At 41.8% G+C, this 23,814-nt stretch overlaps 1 protein-coding gene across 7 annotated transcripts in view; it reads left to right on the forward strand.

Annotated features, from left to right (window-relative positions):
* Positions 1–319: 319 nt before the first annotated feature.
* Positions 320–23,814, forward strand: part of ELAVL2 (ELAV like RNA binding protein 2) — a 74,551-nt gene continuing 51,056 nt past the window's right edge. For 4 of the 7 annotated variants that reach the window (XM_028129097.2, XM_028129093.2, XM_054727508.1 and 1 more), the window contains exons 1-2: positions 320–391; positions 3,204–3,444. In XM_028129097.2, the coding sequence (XP_027984898.2) occupies positions 320–391; positions 3,204–3,444 (313 nt within the window). Of the gene's footprint in view, positions 392–3,203; positions 3,445–23,814 lie in introns of those variants that run through there. The other 3 variants (XM_028129094.2, XM_028129095.2, XM_054727510.1) reach the window with 2 other exon arrangements.

Here is a 23,814-nt window from a genome sequence, read left to right on the forward strand (position 1 = left end):
TCTTCATTTTACGATTTAAAATATATATTTTTAAGGTAGTTCTTTAGGATAGATGCCAAGGTAACTAGTTAATACTGTTTTGAAATCAGGCTCTTAATTTAAAATGCTTAATTTGTGCAAGAAAACGACATGTTAAAATGAATTTGGAAAGATTAGATTGGAATTGCCTCAAATTCAATTACGCCACACTGCATGGACGTGCTGGGAATATTAATGCAATCACTGTAAATTTTGTACAAACTGATCTGTTGCATTATCTTGCTCATCTAACATACGGTACTTTTTGTGTCCATATTGCAGACGGCAACTCCAAACTAACATGGCAGTCAGACTGTGTGATGTGGCTTCTCTGCTTAGAAGTGGTTCGTGGGCAGCAGAGCCTTGGACTGGGGTCTGTGGGATTTTTCTTAAATTCTGTAGGCTGCTTTTTTCAAGCATGTTGCAGGAAGTGCTGAGGCCATACCAAACACTTGAACTTTTCATTTGGCATACGAATTACTCTTACATTCAGCCGGTGACGGTATGGCCATCATTAGGACTTAAAGCCCATGGCAATTTTAACCACGGTGGTATATGCAGCATCAGAACCATGCTTTTGTCTCTTGACTTTTTCTATTCTAAATTAGGATCTAGTGCAGACTCAAAGAAAAAGAGTGACAAGCTTTCTTTAAATAAAAAAAAATACAAAAAAGTTTTGGTATGGTCTGAATACTAAGTTACCGTAATTCTTTACATTCTGTTTACTATGTATTTTTTTGGTTACTAAATTTTTGAAGTTATTCACAATTCCTGACGCTCCCCAAAAGTTGTTGAAATGGTAAATCTGGCTGGAAATTATTTGCCCAGTAACTGTTGAAAGAGTTTGCATTCTGTGAACAGTTGTGTTGAGCCTATCAATGAAATATGCATTATTTGTAAAATATAGCACATTAGTATCATTTTATTCTGAGCAGATGGTCCTATAGCTGAGAGATGCTGTAATTTTCAGTGCACACAGCCTACTGCAGCTGTTCACTTGAATGTTGGCTTAGGAGCTCATTCTTGCCACCTGAACATGGAAATAAATGTGCAATTAAGTGAGGAGTGTTTGTTGTCCTTACTAAATCCTGCTAATTTCAGTCAGTGAACACTTTTATGTTTCAAATGCCATCCCAGTGAGCTTCAGTCCAAATCTCATCGTGGAGGCTCATCTAGTTTCTACACGTGCATAACCCTAACTTTTGAATAGCGAGTTGTTTTAATTGGCCTTGGCCTCTCTCATCTTGCAGCTCATTGTTTTCATAACTGCTGGGCAAAGGTTAATCCCACAAAAATTTTGCTGTGGGAAGTGACCCACAGCTAGTGTTCTACAAATTGGAACAGTTATGCTTTATTAGGAGATCTGAAACCTCCTTTTTCAATTTCAGGTAAATTTGGTAATTACAATAAAATGCACATCTTGAATTGTGTCAGATTCCCCCCCCCCCCCATTCAGGTTCCCAAATGTTTCTTTATTCCTTTAAGCAACTCCCTGAGAATACTTGTCCTAGAGCTGTAGCTTGCAGCTTGAAGAATAAAGACCCATTTCTTTGAAAAGGAAATGAAGTCCTGGAGGGGCTATGGGCTGTTCGATGTTTCCTAGGTCCTCTGGCTCTGTCTCCTATTTTTTATCACGATAGCACTGATTCTTGTCCCGTGCGGCCAGCCTCAGTCTGGTCAGTCTCAATCTGTTCTCTGCTGCCTTCTTTTGTAAACATCTCTTGCAGCAGAGATTTCTTCCTGTTTGCTTATGCACTGTTGTGTCCTTTTGTTTTTCCTAGGCAATACGGTTTTTTTTTTTTTCTAAAAATACTTTTTTCCCCTCTTTTCCTGTAACACCTTTTTCCTCTACTTTGCTTTTTAAATTTTGTCTCAGATTCTTTGCTTTTTTTATATGTTAAAACATCCCCCAAACTAGTATCCCATCCATTTAGAATTGTCACTTTTGAGAAGTGGTTTTTTGGTAAGATGAGTGGTGTATTGGATGAACGAGGAATGGTGATCCTTTCAGCGATGCTTTGGATTTTGGATCCCCCCACAATCTTGGCTATCCTGGGTAGATAGCTGTTGAAAGATGGTTTTAGAAAACTTGGGGCTGTGGTTATGAATGACTCTGTTGCTCAAAGAGCATAGGATTGATTTTTAGGGAATTAGATCCAAATTTCCTTAAGTGACTTTTAGAGTAGCCTGAAAAATTTGAGGCTATTTCCCCAACTCTGCTGTTGATGCTGCATTTGGAATTTATAGATGCATTTTCAACAGGCTGTGTGCTCAGTTGAAAATTCCTTGGGCTGGTCTGTTTGCAAAAGTTGATGTATTTACACTGCTGTTTCAGTGGACTGGATAGTTTTATTTTTTTTTAAATGTCAGACTTAAGGCACAATATCCATGTTGAATTGTTTGGGGATTTCATTTTGATGCTTTAGATCAGTTGCCTTGTTGGTGATCTTTAGCTGTCAAGGTTGACAAAAATGGCTAGTTAGATTCTATAAGGTACACTATAAGTGCTCATAGCTTCTTTCCCAAGATATCCTACAAATCCTTTCCACACCCTAGCATATAACATCTGATATTTTCTTATTTCTTATCAACAGAAGGGGTATAAGATATTGTCAATCAAAACCATTTTCAATATGTAACCAAAACAGTACATGTTGACAAATTTATATTTTTAAAGTACCTTTGCTTCTTCGTTTTAATTAATGGATGTCTGTCAGTTTTTAGAAGATTGAAATTCCTAGGCTAACTGAAAATCTCTTCAAAGTTAGGTAGGACATTTTTTTTGGTTTGTTTGTTTTTGGTAGCATGTTAAGCCTTTTATTTTCTAGTTTGTTTTTTAGTCAGGGTTCAATTCTGTGCCTTTTGGTGCTAAATTTTCTGAAGTCTGTGGACACTGCAGGTGAGTAAGGGTATGTGAGTAGACTCAGAAGGTGGTCCTAGAGAATGTTTAAGATTTAAATTGTGCTTATGTGCATGTATGGAATATGTACGTGTAAGTATCACTGTGATCTTAATTGAATAGCTTAATATGAAGTAAAAATCAGCATAGGCATTGCACTTTGTGTTGAAGCTTTACTGTCATTTCAGCAGAACAACTGTGTTTAAATTTTGGGGTGGAATTTTTAATAGGGGTGAAATATGAATTCTGACAGAATTCTGACATTTCTTACTGTCTCTGTGTTTAGCAGGTAATTGCTGCCATGGAAACACAACTGTCTAATGGGCCAACTTGCAATAACACAGCCAATGGTCCAACCACCATAAACAACTGCTCGTCACCAGTGGACTCTGGGAACACGGAGGACAGCAAGACCAACCTAATAGTCAACTACCTTCCTCAGAACATGACACAGGAGGAGCTCAAGAGTCTTTTTGGAAGCATCGGAGAGATCGAGTCTTGTAAGCTTGTAAGAGACAAAATAACAGGTATGCAGTTTTATATATTTACTCATCTTTAAAGGACCGTGTTCCAAGGTGTGAGAACACAAGTTTACTACTTGGCCTGCATTTTACACATATAGTTATTTCCTGTGTGAAACTTCGCTTTAAGAGTTTTATTTCCCTTTTTTAAAGCATAACATTGTTGTATGGGCAGTATCTATTATAACTAGACTTTTATATACTCTGAACTGTATAACAACATCTTGGAAAAATGTTTTAAATGTGCATGTGTCTGGGACAGCAAGTATCATGTTAATCTTTGGTTTTTAGCTTCCTGAGCTTACATGACTTAGCATTTCAGCAGTGAGATAATAAGGATACTAGTGTGTTAGGAGCGGGGAAAAACCCTCTTTGAATGTCCTTTCCCTTGAGTCTATATAGTCCTTCTGCGTATAACATATATGAACAGAGGAAATGGTAATATTCACATTGTCAGTGTATAAATATTTGCACTGATGCCGTTTGAGTGTAGCAAGATCGCTTGTTTTGTTCCTTGACAAGGAAAGGATTGCTCTTCTTATAAAGATAAGAATGAAAAGGATGGGTAATTTGGCCTTTAATGATGGGTGCTACATTTTGAATATCAGGTAGTAGAAAATCTCCTTGGTATTTTGTAAGATTTGACTGAATTTTTAGAATAAGCCAGAATCCAATTCGGAGCATGCTCTTGGGATAGAAGGGTTAGCGTTCCTGCAGGAGTTCTTTTCAAACACTGAGGCTGTATGACGTTAAGTGTAGACAGACTCTGTGGCTTTTTCACGGTGTTGTTAAATGTGAGTAATGATGTCTGTCAAATTGGTTTACCTGGCTTATAACAAAAATAAAACTGAATATTCCAAGTGAGTAAAAGAGACTTAAAGACAGCGTGACCAGTCAGACCTGGAGTCTGAACTTCACTCAATTACCTTGGACATGTCAACTCTTGGCTTCAGGTTTCTCCTGGTGAAATGAGGTAGAGGGCAGACGACAAGGTCACACTAGGTAATTTCTGAGGTCACTTGTGACCTAAAATGGCTTTAACTGTTCTTCTATTCAAGATAGCAGGGTTTTCCCAGCCGGTGTGGGTGGGTGAGCATCGACTTATGAACCAGGAGGGCACCCTTTGATTCCCAGTAGGGGCACGTGCCCAGGTTGCGGGCTCGATCCCCAGTCGGGGGGAGTGTGCAGGAGGCAGCCAATAGATGATTCTCTCTCATCACTGATGTTTCTTTCTCTCTCCCCCTCTACCTTTCTGTCTGAAATCAATAAAAATATATATATTTTTAAAAAGATAGGACTTATTCTAAGATAAGTAAGTTCTTAGAGCTATCACCTTGTGGGGGCGGGGTGTGCTGTAGCTCAGCCCAGCCTGCGCCCTCTCGCAATTCGGGACTCCTTGGGTAGGGTCCCTAGGCCTGGCCGGCAATCAGAGCCTGTTGGGCTTTCCTTCCCCCTGCTGCCGGCAGCTGGCCCTGCCCCTGCTGTTGCCACTGCTTGTCATCTGTGCAGCACTGTTCCCCCCACCCCCGCAGCCCCTCTCCCCACCTGTTGCCTCCCTCTGTGGGCGACAGGCATGGGGTGCAATTGCTTGGCTGGCCTGGGCCTCCCTCTGCGGGGCGATTGATCGCAGGGCTCTGAGATCTATGGCTCCGCAGAGGGAGGCCCTGCCCACCCACTGCAGCGCTGCCTGCTGGGTAGCCTGGCCCTCCATCTTTGAGGTGATCAATCGAGGGGCTCTATGATTGATCACAGTGCAGAGGGAGCCCCTGCCCACCCGCTGGGGCTCCATGATTGATCGCCGTGCAGGGGGTGGCCTGGGCCTCCCTCTTTGGGATCATTGATCACGGAGCCCACCCCACCGATAGCCCCACAGTGGCTCAGGTCTCCCTCTGTGGGGTGATCTTGGGGTGATGGCGGGGCCCCCCGACCAATCACATTGCACCCACCTTGGCTGGCCTTGTGCCAGTGTGTGTCATAGCGTGGTTATCCAGCAGGTTGTCCGGATGGTCATTCTGCTGTTTGGTTGTTTGGTCAATTTGCATATTATGCTTTTATTATTATAGATGTGTCTGTTATGATACTACTATTTTATTATTTTTAGCAAAACAATATCCTTTATGTATGAATTTTGCAACCTCTTTGACATAAATGGCTGTGTGGTAAATGGTATGAAAGCTGTGTTATAAATATGTGTTTTCTGGTTTGATGGCTTAGTAACTATCCCTGCCATTTAAAAAAATTGATGCTTGAATGAATACTGGCAAACTATATTCATATTTGTTGTCCATTTCTTTCACCCCACCCCCACCCGACTCCCACCACCGCCCTTGTCTCTTCACTGAAGGGAGCTAATAGCGTTTCCCACCATGGTAACATTTCTGTTTGACATCTCTGGTAAGCAAGTAGAATACCCAAGAAAACTGACAGCATGAGGGTCAAAGGATGTTTTCTAAGTTTCATGCCATATTTCTTGGAATAAGTCTTGCATTGACAGACAAGTTTGAGAAATTCTGCTCTCCCACCGTTTCCTATTGAAGATCCACACTGCAGATCATTAGCACATTAAAACTGTTAAAATGCTGCTGTAAAGAGAAACTGGTTTGACTTATAGTTTCCCAGCCTTATTTGACCACGGAACTCATTCTGTGGATCCCCCCAGACACTATATTCCCATTGGACATGTTGCTATAAAAGCTTTTGAAGCCATTTGTTAACTGGTTATCAGACAATTCTCCCGTGACCTTTTCACATCAATAAAATATGAGCATGTTTCATAAAATGAAAGTCCATGGTAATGAACTATAAGTTTAAAAAGTTGGGTTGCAAATCTGAATACAAAGGACCCCTTCTTCTAGTAATCCTGTTTTGATTTGGCCCATTGACATCCTTTGGATAGGTTTAAATAGTGTTCAGAATGGTCTGACTTCGTTTCAAGCATAAATTACTTTTTTTAAAAAAAATTCTGAGTTTCTGTAAATTGTGTGTATTGAACAAAATAGTCTACGAAATTATAGATTTCTAAAACCTGGTTTTAATGGTTGCACTTTGCAAAGTGGGCATAGCTTCCTAAGAACCTATTATTACCATTTCTCCAGAAGTGTTTGAACGAATTTGTGGGGATTTGGACCCTGCCCTGTGGTGTTTGGCTTTAGCCAGCTGGTGCAGTCCCTCCGTTTACACGTTTAGGGACAGGTCAGAGTTCCTTGGTCTCTCTCTAATTATCCAATTTACCCTTCTTCCTGGGGAGCTATTTGGGCCAGCTCTTGGTATTCTGATTCTGTAGGAGGTGCGCATTAATTGTCTGGGTCATCAGAAAACTCTGGGATAACTCTTTGGAAAGAAAATTTAAATCCCTCCTTTTCACTTCTCGTAAATCTTTTCTTAAAGAATGCTGAATTAGGAAACAACCGCAGGTATAAAAATAACTACTTAGGAAAGTGTAGGCCTCATTCCTGAGTCCTAAAAGAAAGTATGTAATTTTCAAATTGTGTTGGTGTTAGCAAATTAATGTCACTATTTTGATAGAACGAGGATTAGGGAAATACATTAAGACACGTCTTCAGTAGCAAATACAACAGTCTTCTCTCCAGCCTACATTCTATTATGTTGTTCTCCAGGCCCTCTCTTTGGGCTCGTCCCCAGCCTTATGCTTGCTTCTGTTTCCCATCTACAGGCATTCATCACGAGAAGCTGCTGCCGCCGCTTGTGCAGCTTAGCTGATGTGGGTTCATCCCTTTGAGTTGTTAAATGCACTTCAGAGTCCTTGACACCTGCTGATGCTGCATTCTAGAGGAGTGAAATGGATTTTATGATGCAAGAAATGAATAATAGAGCCTTTGAGTCAGAAAAGCCCTTGAGGTGACCGTAGCCAACTCTCTCACTTGACAGGTGATGAAAGGCTCAGCCTTGTTGAAGTGACTAGTCCAAGGCCACGTGGCAATGAAGTGGTAGAGCAGGAACCAGAATTCTGGTTTTCTTGTTCTTTCCTGGAATGTTTCCTCCTTGCCTCTTTGGAGGCCAGAGTCTTGAATAATGGAAGCGCAACAGCAACTGATGAATGTACAGTGAGACACAGAACTTGTACAGGAGGGGAGCACCTTGTGGGGGGGTGTGGCTCCGTTGGAAGGCCTATGGGAGATTTTTGAGAGTGGAGGATTGAGGGATCCATAAGACGAAGATTACCCTTGCCTCTCTAGAAACTTTATAATCTATGGTTGCAAATTTGGATATTTTAGTCCAGTTGTCCCAAATCTGGCTGCATTCTGACCTTTAAAAATAAAGATTCCAGAGGCTTTGTGAATCTTGTCAGAAAGCTCCCCAGGTGATTATGATGGGCAAGCAAGCCCTTTGGGGACTCAGCTTTTTGAAGTATGGTCTGTGGGTTGTACCTGTATTAGAATCAGTGGGATGACTGCCAGAAATTCATGTTCCTGGGCCTTGCCCCAACATACTGAATCAGAATCTCTGTAGGTAGAGCCTAGAATGTTCCAGGTATCTGGGAGTTATCCGCTTTTTTTCCTAACCATTTTGCAGAGAGATACAACCATAGACGGACTTCCAGATTTACCTGAATTCTGCCTGGCGGTGGGGGAGAGGTGTTATAACTGCAGTGCCTCACTCTATGGCAGACTAAGTTTCAGGTGCTGCCCCTTCGCATCAGTGGTCGCCGATGAGTTCATTCTGGGGTTCAGGACTAGAGATCTGCGTTTAAAAGTCATGAGGCTGTGTCTTTATTGAACCTCTTACCTGTCCCTGAAAGCCTTTGTTTGTGTATGTGTGCATGTGTGTGCGTGTGTAATTTTCAAAACTCCAGGATAGCTTATTCTGTTGTTGCTTTCCCTTTCTTCTAAAAGAAGAGGTAGAGAAATATGGTCTGTTGAAAAACCCCAGGGAATGAGTGTTGCTCTTTTCTTTTAAATCTTGGTGTGATGGCTTCACTCTTACTCTAGGAATTGTTTGAGGTGGGTCCTATGCTGACCCCATCAGCTGCCAAGTAGAAGCTTTCACACCAAAGGAAAAAACAAAGACGAAAACAACCAACCAACTACAAAGTACAAGAGGCCCGAGGAGGCACCTTGCCAAGGTGGATTATGTCTGAACTGGCAGTACCATGGATGGTACACTGGCCTCCCCTTTTTTCCCCTTAGAAAATCATATCTACACTAATAAAAAGAGTAAGATGCAAATTGACCATACATTCGCAACGCCCACCAGCCACTCAGGAGTGAGTATACAAATTAACCCAACAAAGATGGCATGTTAATTTGCATACGCAGGTACTGAGTGGCCGGGGGCGGGGCCCCAGCCGCTCCAGGCCTCTGGGCAGCGTTGGAAGGCGGAAAGGCAGCTCTGGGCTGGAGCGAAAAGGCGGCTCTGGCCGGAGCCTCGGCGGTGCCGGCAGCCAGGGGAAGGAAGGCCTATTCTTGCACGAATCTGTGTATCGGGCCTCTAGTATACACTGAGTGGCCAGATTATTATGATCTCTGAACACATAATAATCTGGCCACTCAATGTATATCCTATATAATAAAAGGCTAATATGCAAATTGTTCCCTCGACCAGGAGTTTGACCAGCAGGCAGGCTGGCCAACCACCCATGTCCCCTCCCCCTGGCCAAGCTGGCCAGATCCCACCCATGCACGAATTCATGCACTGGGCCTCTAATACACACACACACACACACACACACACACACACTCACACTGAGTGGCCAGATTATTATGCGTTCAAAGATCATAATAATCTGGCCACTCAGTGTGTGTGTGTGTGTGTGTGCGCGCGTGCGCATGTGTGCATATAGGTTCCCACCTAGGTTTAAGTTATATCTGTATTGCTTCTTGACAACTTTAAAGTTACTTTTTTTTTGATCCTGGTTTATTTTATCAGAATAATGTGATTTTAAACTTCATTTTAATGGCATGGTATCCTCCCTTTCTCTTTTTAACATACAATCATAGCTCCTTGGGATTGAAACAGATAAGTGGTATTTTATCAGACTAATACATAACTTCAAATTCAATAGCATTTATTTACTGTGATGCAATCAGTCAATCATACTGAGCTTGGGGGTGTTTTGATGAACATCAATTTGAAAAGTTGGTTGTGTGTGTCAGTTACAGTCTTAATGTCAACTGTTAGACGTCCATAGATAATATCAAGAGGTCAAGAATCTTGATTCTTGAAGAACAGTAGTTGAAAAAAGTAGGGTGAGTGGGTGGGGGGGTGGTGGTAGCCTAATAAACACCTCACTTTGCAGACTTGGGGTGCTATTTAGTTAGAAATTTGCCAGAAAGGGTGGTATGTGGCCATGTCTTCAGGAAATAAGATAATGGCTCCATGGATAAATGCTTTGGAGGGCCCTGGTGTGTTAACTGTGGGATGAGTACATTTAAGTATGGCTATCTTGAGAGTTTAGTGACTACATTTGTAAATAATGAAATTTGTATTTTTTAAAACCTAATTATTTTTACATTGTACCTTTGTCTTTTTCAAAGGTAATTACTAATCAGTCATTTAGAAAATTTGATGTTATCACTATAGAAACATTTCATAAACTTTAAAAATTGTTTCTTCTTGGTTCATTATTCCTACTCAAACCGTGAACTGGGGTGTTTTAGAGAACAATTTTCAGTGTCAGTATTGATTAACTTAGACAAAAAAATTTCAGGACAATGAAATTTGAAATTTATAAAGTTTAAGAAATCAAATACAGTTTTTTGTTTTGTTTTTGATTTGTTTGTGTTTTTTTTACAATTGTTAAGGCTGAAAAACTTTTTTTCTACCCTCTTTATTCACAGGCCCTCAGTCACTGAACCTAACAAGACAGATAATACAATGTTATATGTTGGTTTTATCTCAGTAAAACTAAGGGGAATAGTTTAAAAGGAGAAGAGGCACATAATTTTCATTAATATTTTAAGTGTACTGGAGTTCACAGGAAATAGTTGAAACTCAAGGAAGGGGGCTCATATTCCATTTTTACGAGGGAGGGAGGGTCTGGACTCGGAAGCTCAGGAAATTGTGGGGAAGTGACCAGGACATATATGGCGGAAAGTCATGGAGAATATCAGGCTATTTTAGCAAGGATTGAGTATGGGTCTTGGTGTTGGCTCTCCACCTTGGGTGGTGAGAGTTGCTCTCTCTTCCTGGTACAGGAAAGGATTCCTTCATTCACTGGAAATTTATGACCTGCTTTTAGGTGGGAAAGGAGAGGGCCGAGCACCCTTCCTGCCTCCGTTGCTTCTTAATTGCCCCCAGCTAAAAACAATCCTTATGCCAGAGTGGCATATTTGGGGTGGTCCATTCTGGAGCCCTTCACCATGAAACAAATTGTCTCTCAGTAAGCAAAACGAAACAGAAGAGTTTCTTCTTTGCATATTCTATGGTAATGAAACCTTAAATGGCTAGTTGCTGGGAAGAAAAAACATCTATTGAGAGGATGTAGACACACTTGAAACAACCATTCCTGGTTAATTTGTACATCATTTGGGTTTTTTGTTTCCCTGATTTCTTGATGCTGATGTCTGTGTTACTTTATATTTTATTCTACCAGAAGGAAATGAAATAAGTATCACAACTCCCAAGAACTAGATACTCATATGCCAACAGCTTTTTAGGACTGTTTGCCGGGAAATAGAGGTTGAACCTGATGGGTAAATGAGGTTTAAGAGTTTGGATTCTGTGTATTCTTGGCCTTGTCACTAGGATTTTTAGAGTGACCGTACTGTCTTGCCAGTTGACTAGGAACAACTGTTGGGCACCGTTGGCTTTCCTTTATTAGTTTGATCTGAAACACAAACTTCAGTAATGCATAATCCATAGAAAATAAAGTGCAGTTGAAGTTCTTCTGTAAGGATTTCCCCCTTAAAATTTAGCAAGGTAGGACTGCTTGTGTGCTATTTGCTATTCCAGACCTTCCACACTGTTTTTTTTTTTTCCCCCTAGTTTCTGTTTACCTTCGCATTGGGAGATTGCTGGTACTATATAGAAACCATGTTCAATTTATTAGTTATTGGCTGTCCTGGTAAAGGTGGGAAAATGCGGATGAGAAAAAGATCGTGAATTAGTGGGCGAAGATAAAGAGCAACTAAATTCTGATAGAGGATTCCTTCTTCCTTTTGTAATCTGTAGAATGTTAAAATCCTGTTTCTCCTCAGGTATGAAATTGACTTAATCCGCCCTGCCTGCCTCTCCTATTTCACCCCCCCCCCCCCCCCGCAATTAAACCTGCTTTTCTTTGGCTGATTTTTATTCTCTATTACTCCCTTATCTAGTATTATACTACCTGAGCACACCAGCCTTAGTTTTGTAACTTTCTAAATTATGACTAGAGCAAAGCGTTTTTATTTTGCACCTATTGGAACATTTCCTTTTAAATATTTCCTGAACAAAATACTATCAGAACTCGCAATTTCTTTTGCATATGTTCTAAGTTAATTGCCTTTCAGTGGAGTACACTCCTGCTACTGAATTTTGAGAGCTGTGGAAAGTGTGCTTTTCCAGCTAAAAAGGTCAATTTAAAAAAAATTTTTTTGGCATTTATGTTGTGTCATTTGATTTGTCAGGCCTATGTGGCGGCTCATTTAGCATGTTTGGTTTAGCTTCTTAAAGTTTTAGATCCAGTGTTTTGACACCATTGGATGTCTCTTCTACTGGTAATGGTACCTGTCATCAGATATTTTTTGAGGAGCTCTCAGCTCAGCTGTAAAGCCGTATTGCAGCTCTTCCAAGTTTCAGTGCATATACAGATCCTCAGTGAAAACTACCTTTTTGTGTTCTAACTATTCAGTAATCTCTCCCATCAACGTCATCGTTAGCTAATGGAGGGGTGATCATTCTGCATTGTTCTAAATTAGAACAAAAATTCCCACTCTGTATGCCTCCTTGAAGGAAAAAAAAAAAGCAAGATGGCAGTGTTTAATTTTTAAACTGTTTATAAGCATTCTTTTACATCTTCCCATGTGCAGTGAACCTGAATACAGTGGTAATAGGATTTTCCAAAGCCCTATATTATTATTCTCTTAGCTTGGGATCAAGTTCTCAGGATTAACATTGAAACAAAACACCTGCTACCTTCTCTCCTGCTAGGGAGGTGGCCTACAATTGTACTAATTTTAGAGGTTTTAGCCTAGAAAGAACATGTTACACTTGGGTTCAAATCCTAGCCTAGCTACTTACTTGTAACGTAGCCTTGTATGAGTTATTTGACTCTGAGCTTGAGTTTCTTCCCTGAAGTGCCTGGCACACAGCAGTACTCTCTCTCTGCTATTCCCTTCTCACCAGTTAATAATCAGCTACTTGACAATTGCAGCCTATTTTCTTCGGGTACATTCCCCCCCCCTCAATCCTTATCTGAGGATATGCTTATTGATTTGAGAGAGGGAGAGAGAAACATTGATTGGTTGCCTCCTGTACATGCGCCGACAGGGGCTCAAACCAGCAACCTAGGTATATGCCCTGACTGGGAATGAAACCGGCAACGTTTTGGTGTATGGAATGATGCTCATCTGAGCCACCCAGCCAGCATGGGAAAACTCATTTTTGATAAAATCTCCAAGGACAGCGTGTCCCAAAAAATGTATACATATGCTTTAATAGCTGATAGCTCAGTTTTGAAAATGAAATGTATTTTAATAAACACAGCCTTTGTAATTATTCAGAGTGTGTGTGAATACTTTTTTGGGGGAACACTATAGATCTGTTGTCTTAGCACTCTTACAGTTTCTCATAAAGTGGGAAGAATGCAAAGTTAATTTTCTATCCTTTGCTTTCTAGGTGATTAGACCAATGCAATTGATTTTCTAGGGGCGATTGCAAAGTGGGAATAGGAAGTAAGTACAAGTCAGGATTTGGGAGTCCAGAGGATGATTAATGCTGTTACACTAACCCCTGTGAATTAGAGCTCTGGAGTGTGGAGATATTGCTCTGTGTGGTGTTGTGCGAATGTTACTCAGAATGACCGAGCTGGACTTAAAATATGAAGGTACTCTCAGCCCAGCTTCCCCATTGGACTGTCATTGTCCAGGAAGGTCAGCAAGTTGTTAAATTGAGCCATGACGTATCGGTTAGATAAAAACTAACTGGAGGGCTTGCTTTCACTTTTACAGCATCTTTTCCCTTAAGATTAATACCCCTTTAACATAAATTGTAAATCCTATTACTAACTGTTCTGATTTAATAAAATAAGATGTTCAACTAGGGGAATGCAGGGGCCTGCGTATTTGGTTGTTGAGATATTCCTGTTGTGTTAGCAGATCAGAGCACGTAGAAAAAAGATTGCTGTCCCTCTGTTTTCTTTCTGTTGAAATATTCATTGAAAACATTTAAAGCCTTGCTTTCTTCAGTCATCAAGACTTTACAGATTTCAGTTTGTGGAAGGGGGCTGGTGATTTCCATGAGGCCATGGTTAACTTAGCAGATGCAGTTTTACATCTTGTTTTCATTTTTTTTTGTTTTGTTAAAGCCTTATGCATATTGTGAATTAGAGTTTATTTTTAGCTCTTAATGAGTTCTTTTCTCATCATTGTACTTTTTGTTGGAACACTGTTTTCTGCATGATGCTTTGATTTTGTAGGGGGAGTGTATGTGGCTTGCAAGTTTTGTAATCCCACCCTTCAGCTCAAATAAAATTTGCATTTTTGCATTTGAGGTGATAGATCTGGTTCCTTATTTCCTTGTAGAGTAGATGTGTAAATGCCCTGACTCTTCACCACCTGTCTGACTTTCAGGCTTTATCCTGAGAAAGTCCAATTCTCCTTTTAATTTAAATTTTTTACATATTTTTATTGATTTCAAAGAGGAAGGGATAGGGAGAGAAAGATAGAAAGATCAATGATGAGAATCACTGATTGGCTGCCTCCTGATCAAGCCCCCAACCTGGGCATGTGCCTTGACCAGGAATCAAACCATGACCTCCTGGTTCATAGGTCGATGCTCAACCACTGAGCCATGCCAGCTGGGCTCAAATTCTCATTTTAAAGTGAGGTTTGAAGGAGTTATAGATGCATGTAAACAGGTAAACCAGAATCATTTCATTGGATTCAAGGTCACTGGAGCCTGAGGGAACAACTTTCTTTCCTCATATTTTGATTCTTTAAATTCAGTCTTAAGGAGTCACTGGGTCAGTAACACCAAGGCAGTGTTTTCTGAATCCTTCTTCGACTCTGATTCTAGTCCTGAGAGCTTTGAAATAAATTATAGTTTTCTCTTATCATTAGCTAGCTCTAGAATTCTGTGATTTTTTCTCTTTTGTGACCATAACTGCTAAGTTATCTCTTCTTAAACACAGTGCCAAAGGATTTGATGTAAGGTGCCAACAGCACATTACCTTCTCAAGCAGAATAGTTTGGGATCTAACATTTTAACCTCAAGGTATTAATTAAACCAGTTTTTTTTTAAAGACCCTTATATTCTGAGTATTTCTGGGCCTTTATTTCAGGGATAAGTACCATCATTCCTGTTATAATAGGATTAAAATACAGAACTGGCAATAATGATTTGTGACTGTGTTTTATATGAATACATTTATTATTGTAAGTGTTGAAAATTAGAAACCTTTGCAAAAAGGCACGATACCATACCGTTGGATGTATTATATCCCCAAATTCCATATTCTAGAACATTAAAAGGCTCTGTGGTGCAATGGATAGCGCATTGGACTTCTAGAACATTAAAAATAGGACCTAATATGCCATATAGAAGTGCATTGTGGAATCTTTGGGGCTTTGCTTTCTTGCTCTTACTTGACATTTTAGTTCTCTTGAGTGTTTATGGAAAGCAACACATGTGGGCATAGGCATAGTGTAGAGAGGGCATCTGATATTCTTTGCTGGCTTCTAGAGCAGGATGGTGGGCTTTTTAAGAGTCCCTCCCCCCTTTATTTTAGGGGTGAGATTATTGCAAACGGACCTATGCTAGTTTAGTTTATACAGCTCGTAGGTCATTTTGGGTAGGTAAAAGTGGACACCAAAGAGGGAGGAGTGAAACAACCTCTTTTCAAGACCCAATTCTGCCACGTGTGCAGACATTTAGCAAGGAGGCCCGAGTGATTGACAGAACTGCTTTGCTTGTGGAAGCCCCAGTTCTCTGTTCTTGTGAAGGTGCTTGGATAACACCTACAGGAATTGTTCACTCTGAGCTGACACCATTCCAGAGGCAGGGATCTGTGCCCCTGTTTGCTTTCTTCAGTCATCAAGACTTTACAGATTTCAGTTTGTGGAAGGGGGCTGGTGATTTCCATGAGGCCATGGTTAACTTAGCAGATGCAGTTAGAAATCCTGCAAAAAGAAACCCTTCTAAACAGAGGCTGGACCCAGGACCATTTCACATTTAGGGGTTCTGTCCATAAGGATACAAGTGTCCTGTTTATACAATAGTGGCTGGTGTCTCTAATTCAGCCCATCTACATACCCTTGAATACCTTTAATTTTACCAACGAGACCCCCGTTTCTAACTCGCATTACACTTATTAACAAGTAACTAGCTTAAGGAACAAAAGCTCATTATGCTCATGAGCAGAGAATTGGTTGTTGATTTAGCTGTAGAGAGTAGATAGGCATGTAGTAGTCACCTTTGTATTCTGCTGCTTAATGACTACTGGACTGCATTCATGATAGTGTGTTAGATGACCAGCCCTAGAATTAAGGCTGCAACTCTGGGTGTACAGGTAAACTTACACTGATTCATACCAAATTAAAAAAATAACTTTAGTGTGATAAAATATACATAACATAAAGTTGACCATTTTAAGTGTGCAGCTAAGTGACATTAAGTACATTCACAGTGTTGTGCAACCATTGCCACCATCCTTTTCTAGAACTGTTTCTCATCTCAAACAGAAACTCGGTACCCAATAAACAGTAACTTCCCACCCTCAGCCCCTGGAAACCACCATTCTACTTTCTGTCTCTATGAATTTGCCTGTTCTGGGTACCTCATATAAATAAAAAGTGAAAGCTATATGTCATACCAAAGCATTTAAAAAGTAAATTATAGTGATTGTTTGAGGAGATGCTAGGTTTCTTTCTTGGGCTGTAAGCCAACCCCTCTCGACCCTGAAATAGCTTATTTATCTTCAAACTTAGTTCTTGCCACTTTCCCCATAAAAGGAATATCCAGTTGTGAAATCGGGAATTTGTGTAGCCTCCACCACATTGCGACTGCTTGCCCCTCCGCAGTTGCTCAGCCCGGTTCAGCCTTGTTTTCTTCTTCCTGGAAGTTGCCTCCAATCTCCATCACTCAGCGAGATGGCAGGCCACCTGGAGGAGGAGGCAGTGGCATATGGTAGATTCAGAAAGGAGAGAACAAAGCAGGCTTGCTCCCCAGTAGTCTCTGCCTTCACGCTTTCCTGCTTTTTCCTCTCCCAGAGTCACAGCAGCCAGGGAAGAACATCTGAGGGGGGTCCTCTGATTTCCTTCTCTACCTCGCATCCTTGTCTTCTGTTGAGAACCCGATGGAAATCTTGGCGGAAAACCATTCCTCAGTAGAAGGTGCCAAAGAGGGAGAAGTAGAAATTCTCTTCCAATAGTTTTAGCTTTTTCTTTCATCCCCCCCATAAAAAACAACAACAACAACAACAACAACACACAACACACACACACACACACACAACCAACTAGCCAACCAAACAAACAAACCAAGCCTTACAGAGCAGAGGCATTCCGTTTTTAGCCCGTAGAACCAGCCACTGGAGCGGAGGAAGCCTTCAGCGTTTTCCTGAAGCACCGTTGGGAGACAGATGCCGATGTGGGTTGAATTTAGAGGCAGGTGGCCTGTGGCCTATTTCTGCCTTTACGTTCTTTCAGATTCCGTGTTACCGAGTAGAGCAGTCTTCCTTTAAAATTTCAGGTCTCATAGCTTGGCCTCCTGCCTTCTCTGTTGGCATCAGCCAAATGCCTGCTGGCTGCAGGAACATCATTTCACACTTAGTGACTGTATTTATTTTCAAACGTTGGCTATTGACAACCGAAGAGCAATTCCATGAATTGAGACCTAGCAGAAAGCCTCCTCCAGGTTGTGCGAGTTTAACATAATAAAGATAATGCTTCTTATGGCTTAAGGTCTTAATTCAAACTTCATCTAGACTTTTCTTCTCTCCATTGCCTGATTAGCGGGGAGCTTCCCTAGGCCTCTTACTGGGATGAGGGAGATCTGCCTCGGGGGCTGTGAGGTCTTGCCTGGGAACAGTGGTGAAGGCCATGCAAGCTCAGCCCTTAGTTTGGCAGGCTTGTCTAAGAACCGTGTGCATGCTAAAGAATGTCAGCCCGTGTTGGGACACTTGGTTTCAAGGTAGGTTCTGTCTGTTGCCAAGATCCTGAGTTCTAAAACACTGATAGTGTAACTTCTTATGGTGGCACTTTATTATTGAGGTGAAACAGGTCTGCGGAGGGACCTCCCTGGCCACCCTTGGGAAGGAGGTGCAGAACGTGCTAAACAGGCAACTTTATTTTTGAGCAAAATTTAGAAGCAGTGTTTCATATATACATGGATGATCTGGTCTGTGAATGATTTGTTGATTATCCTGTTTGATGGTTCATCTTTGATGCAGTCTTTTATTTAAACAGAAGTAGGAGATGCATTTTTTTCTTTTTGTATGGAGAAATGGGTAAGGCCTTTTATGGATCTAAGGGAAGATTGTCTCCCTCTTTAATTAGGACTGTTCCATATTGGAGAATTCTCTTTGCTAGTAGATGGCTTGTCGGAGGATAATTCCAGAAGCCAATGAGGAAGGTCCTCTCTGTCCCTGCCTGAGTGTAGGCAAGGGGCCAGTATGGGGCCCACGTTAAACCAATTAGGTATTTTCTGCCAGGACCCGGACTCTTAAGGAAGTGATAGAGGGATGAGATAGTGACAGTGAGCCATCTCATCCGAGTCTGTCTGTTCTGGTTCTGAGATGGTGGTGGTTCTTTGTACTCTTAGCTCTCTGGAGCCAGGTGGCTCCCAGCCCCAATTAATTCTGAAAACCTCTGTGCCTCTCCCATAATCCCCTTCAGCTAGTTAGCTAGAGTCAATTTATATTATAATTTAGAAGTCCACAGAAACAATATGTGTTATTCACATTTTTATCTCTTTATGTCAGAGGTCCCTTTTCAACACATCCAAAAGTAAGCTTATTGATTTTTTTGTTGATAGTTTTTGAGCCATTAGAGGGTAACTTTTATAATTGCTCCGAAGTCCCTGCTTTGAACTCGCCACCTTGCCATACAGGCTTGTCAAAGGAAGTGGGGTTTCAGGCATCGTCTTCTGGATGCCTTTGAAAGTCCGAAGTGGAGCTGCCCGCATCTTGTTTAAAACAGAGTTTTCCATTAGGAAGTTCTTTGAATCCAAGTGGGAGACTGAGTCCTTTTCTGGTTCAGGTCATAAGACATGCCCAGTTAGTTGAATACCTTTCACACCTGCATCATCCTAACGTGAACTTTTAGTCTTCAAAGTACCTTGCACGCTCAGCTAGGTTCTGTAAAGCATCTATGCTGTGGAAGAACTTGGGTTGCTTTCTAGAGGCAGCTCTTCAGATGTATTGCTGAATAGGGACAAAAGGCATAGCTTTTATTCTTTTGTCTGGAATGGTTTGTACCTCTGCTGACAGAGTTTGAGGGCTCTTGTTTACAAACTATCTTTCACTTCTAACAAAATAGTCCCCCCTTTTGTAGAGTATCCTTCATTGCCAGAGCCCTCTAAAGTTTACATCCTGACCTTTTCCCCAATGTCTGCAGGGCCCAGTTTTCTCCCTTTGAACCTATTTGCCATAGCTGTGATGGATGAACTGCCGAAGCAGACTACCTATTGCCCACAGACCTTTTTCTTTGTGGGACAATGTTTTCTTAGTTTATTGAGTTGGATTATAGTTCTTTTTTTTCTTCTTCATTGAATTTATTGGGGCGACATCTTCTACTAGTCCTATATCATAAAAGGCTAATATGCAAATGGAACGACTGGTCACTGTGACATGCACTGACCCCCAGTGCATGTCAATGCAGGAGCTGCCCCCTGGTGGTCCGTGCCCTCCCACAGGGGGAACGCCGCTCAGCCAGAAGCCCTGAGCTGGGCTCATGGCTGGCGAGTGCAGCAGTGGTGGCGGGAGCCTCTCCTGCCTCTGCAGCACCACTAAGGGTGTCCAGCTGCCAGCTTAGGCGTAAGCCATCAGTTGGACATCTTCCGAGGGCTCCCAGACTGTGAGAGAGTGCAGGCCGGGCTGAGGGACTCCCCCCCTCCAGTGCACGAATCTCGTGCACCAGGCCACTAGTATACATATAAAAGCCTAAGCAACCGGTCGCTCTGACATGCACTGACCACCAGGGGGAAGTCAACTTGGACAGATGGAAAGAGAAACAGGCCATTTAGTCTATGAAAGATCTCAAGCATATGGGGCTGAGCTGCAGTTTGCATTGAGAGGCTGGGACATTGGCCCAAATTCCGCCGCTCCCCAGGCACTGGTCCAGAGGCGTGGTGCCCCAGACCCCCGTCAACCCCTCTGGCCATGTCTTTCCAGGCAGCCAGGACCAAGGGATGGAGGGAGGGAAAAAGGAGACCAGGAACTCCTTCCCTAGTGCCCACCTCCTCCTGTCAGACCGGAGCCACCCCAGGACTTGCAGGATGGTGCGTGAAGTGGGCAGCCTCACCATACAGCTACGGCGACTGCCCAGGGGCCCCTCGGGCACTCACCCCACTTCTCCGAGCCTAAGTCTACACCCCTAGCGAGGCCACGTGACTCCGCCCTAGGGACCCACTTCTCCATAGCTGGGTGCGGCAGACCAGGAGATGCAAGAGATAGTGGTGGAAGAGGGGGGCAGACACTCAGCTGACCTGGATGAGCAGGGCTGGGATGGGCAGGAGCGGCTCCTCCCCAGCCGCCTGCTGCTTCGCGCACTACTATATCCCTCGGGGATGTTGGATGCTGGTTTCAGCCCGATTCCCGAGGTAACTCACCAGTGCAGGAATCCGTGCACCAGGCCTCTAGTTGGATGACACAATTATATAGGTTTTCAGGTGTACAGTTCTATAATACATCATCTGTAGGTTGTATTGTGTGTTTACCACCCAAAGTCAAGCCTCCTTCCATCACCATTTATCTCCCCCTATGCCCTCTTCTACCTCCCCTCACTCCCTTTCCCTCTGGTACCCCCAGACTTTTATCTTTGAGGAAAACAAAAGCTATTGGTAAAGGAGTTTGTCTGTGCTTTGAAAGGTATGTATTTTGAAAATAAAGTCATTTGTCTTTCAAATAGCTGATTCATTTGATTCACATTGTAGGTATTAGGGGAAATCAAAGTTCTGATATAATTATGCAAAAAAAAAAGAGGAACAGTGAGGAATATTGATTTTCCCACCAAAGCAACATCTTGTGACAGCTCCCCCATTTTATTATGTTTTACTGTCGCTACTTTCATTGAGTGTGACCGAGAACAGCCTGGAGAATGTCTGAGAGGACTAACAGCAGTGGCATCTTCTGTGATACCCTTCTGGGTGTTTTATCTCTAGTTTTTAATCTTCAGAGGTCTGTAATATTGTGACTCCTGCATGTGTAGCAGCTTATGAGAGCCATATATACCTTGCACAAAACAGGCTTCCTGTGAATGACCCACATTTATTTCTTCTGCTACTTAGTCATCATTTAATTAAAACCCTTTGGTGTCTAGTCACATGGGGTCATAGGTATGCTTGGAGGTGTTAAATTTCTGTGTCTTATGGAGTCAGTGAATACATCATCAGCATCAGTGTGTGTGTTTTTTGGGGGGTGCAGTCTTCAGTTCTCTTTGTAAAGATCAAATCCTGATTTTTATCTTGGTAGTTTTTTGTTTCTAACTAGTCACTGAGGCAGAATCATAACTGTAATTGTAAGAATATCCAGTCAATTTGATCTGCTTACCTTGCACACTGTTTAGCTACTTAGGTAAGCCTAAAGCATTAGAATGGGCTTTCTGGTCAAGTAGCTTCAAGTAAAAACATGGCATGGAGTGGGGAGAGGGATGGCCTGGCCAGGATAGCACCAGGTTTTAGGAGATGATACAGAAAATCTTGGAACAACACCTTAATTAGACTGTAGATTCTGCATTGGGATAACAACATTCCTATGGATATTGTAAAAATCTAATTTAGCTCCTGGTCACAGTGTGTGTGTGTGTGTGTGTGTGTTTTCTTGCTGGGAAATACCTTGCTTCAGGAAAACTAGATTGGTGATCTAGGTATAAATGGAATACCTTAATGATGATGGTGTGTATTAGGAGAATTGGAATTAGCACCAACTTCATAGGTTGTAGTTGTTATATTTGGGAATAGGGCTTAGCTAGTGAGTGACCTAAAGCATAAAATTTTTCAAGTTTTCCCCAAATAAAGCAGATTAGTTTGCAGTATATAGCTCTTTAGTTCCCTGCTACTTTATAAATAGCAAGGCAGAAATTGTCAGCAACAAAATAGGAACACTCCTTGACACTAAAGGCTGTTGGATATTGGAATGAGCTGGAAGACTAATGTTTAGTGAGATCTTCATTTGAGTGGTGTACTTGCAATTGAGTACCTAGTGTTTTGTATAGCTTTTTACAGCATAGCCTGCTCTAGTTCTGATGTATAGGTCTGACTTTGTTTTTGAAACAAGGGAGGTGGTGGAGAGGTGGGGGAGATAGCACCTTGAGCCCACCTCTTTTTATAGAATCATTTAACAGATCGGACGTAAGGCTGGCTAGCAGAAGCTTTAAACGCCCAGTCATCTCCTTTTCTTTAGGAGACACTTTGTGGCCAAAAGATAGATTCTTCCGAATGAAACACCTTTTGCCACCTCTCTTTCCCCGAATCCTGAAATGTCTTCGCGGAGTTGCCATGTAATATGGGCCCAAGAGCTGAGAAGCTCTGTCTATAGAAGTTACTTCCCACATCAGATACTCCTTATAATTAATTGTTTAATCTGGTGCTGTGAAAACACAGCCCCTTCCCCCAGAGTGAGCCTCAGATATGTGACTAAGCAAGTAAGTAACCAAGTAACTTCAGTCACGAAAGAGCATCTTCAAAAAGGTTCTTAACATGGGGAGCTCTTTCTCGAATATGATTCTTTTTACTCCACCTTGTTGTTGTTATAAGCTCATGGGTACTTGAGGTGATAAAATGGCAATAAATTAAAAAGATTATTTTTATGTTTAGATTTTTCCCCGTTTCATGGGAGGAAATGTGTCTAGAGGTCGCATCAGTGGTCCGCTGTACTAGGTTGTGGAGTACATGACTTGAACATTTCATTTTTAATAACATACTCGTCAGTGAGAGAGAAGTTCCAGCACTTCTCTGGGTGGGTGTGATGGTGCACTTACCGCGATGCTGATGTGGACGGCGTCTCATCACTTTTGTATGCTCATGAGTCATTGTCTGGGCAGAATTTTTTAAGCATTTGCTGCTTCTTAATCAAAGTGTTTATGTGAATTTCAAACTGGGAGGATGTCAGCAGCTAACCTTTCCAACTTCTAAACCAGGTGACTTTGCACGAAATGCTCCTGTGTGATATGAATGTGGCAATCATCAGAGCTAGGCCATTTTGCATTTCTCTTTCGAAGCCATCTGTTAATTGGTGGGCAAATTGCCCTGTGGTCTCAGAGTGGCTTGCTGTCACAGAGCTGTCCCTTTATAAAAACAGAACGGATGTTTATTTCTGTCAGGGTACCTCTTGGACTTAATTTGTAACCATGGTTCCCATCTGACCCACAGCCTTTAAACTTTTACCGTGTGCAGCTCCGCTTCCTCTATAGAAGGTGCCCCTCTGGGATCCTTTCCCTTTTACTGCTTCAGAGAAGGCTTCCTTGAGGCCCTGGAAGCTGGAAGCTGTGTCTGCAATATTTAAATAGGTTTCTTTTATAGTCAGCATTTATACCCTAACCTGCCCAAACACAATGGGTCTGTTTGGGGATTTCTCCTAAGAATAAAAATCAGTGCTTTTGTGTGCCTATTTTAAATTGAGAGGGTAGGGGAAAAAAAACATGTTCCTTATACTCTCTTGAAAATGTAACTGCCTTTCTTTATTAAATATAAACCAAACACAATGTTCTGTACAAAGAAGGAAAATCACATGTTATTTATACCTGATTCTTTGTGTCGGCTGGGGACAATGGATGTCCTCTGGAATTTTACCTCCTTTGTCTTTGCTAAAAATATCACTAATGTTAATTATGGTCTTTCTTTTTGAAATAAAATGAACTACAGTGGAGAGTTGTGCCAGATGGGAGCCTTATAACGTACATGAAGGATGCTTTATCAGTGATATAGATAGGAAGGTGAAAATATCCATCTGCTTTTACTTTATTTGAAACTTTTTTTTGTTTGCTCTGATGATACGATGCTCTCCACTGGCCCTTTCGTGAATGACCTAGTCTTCCTCTCTCACACTCTCTTTTTCTGTTTTGA

This window comes from Eptesicus fuscus, chromosome 15 (genome assembly GCF_027574615.1).
Source record: "Eptesicus fuscus isolate TK198812 chromosome 15, DD_ASM_mEF_20220401, whole genome shotgun sequence".
In the NCBI taxonomy this organism is placed as follows: Eukaryota; Metazoa; Chordata; class Mammalia; order Chiroptera; family Vespertilionidae; genus Eptesicus; species Eptesicus fuscus.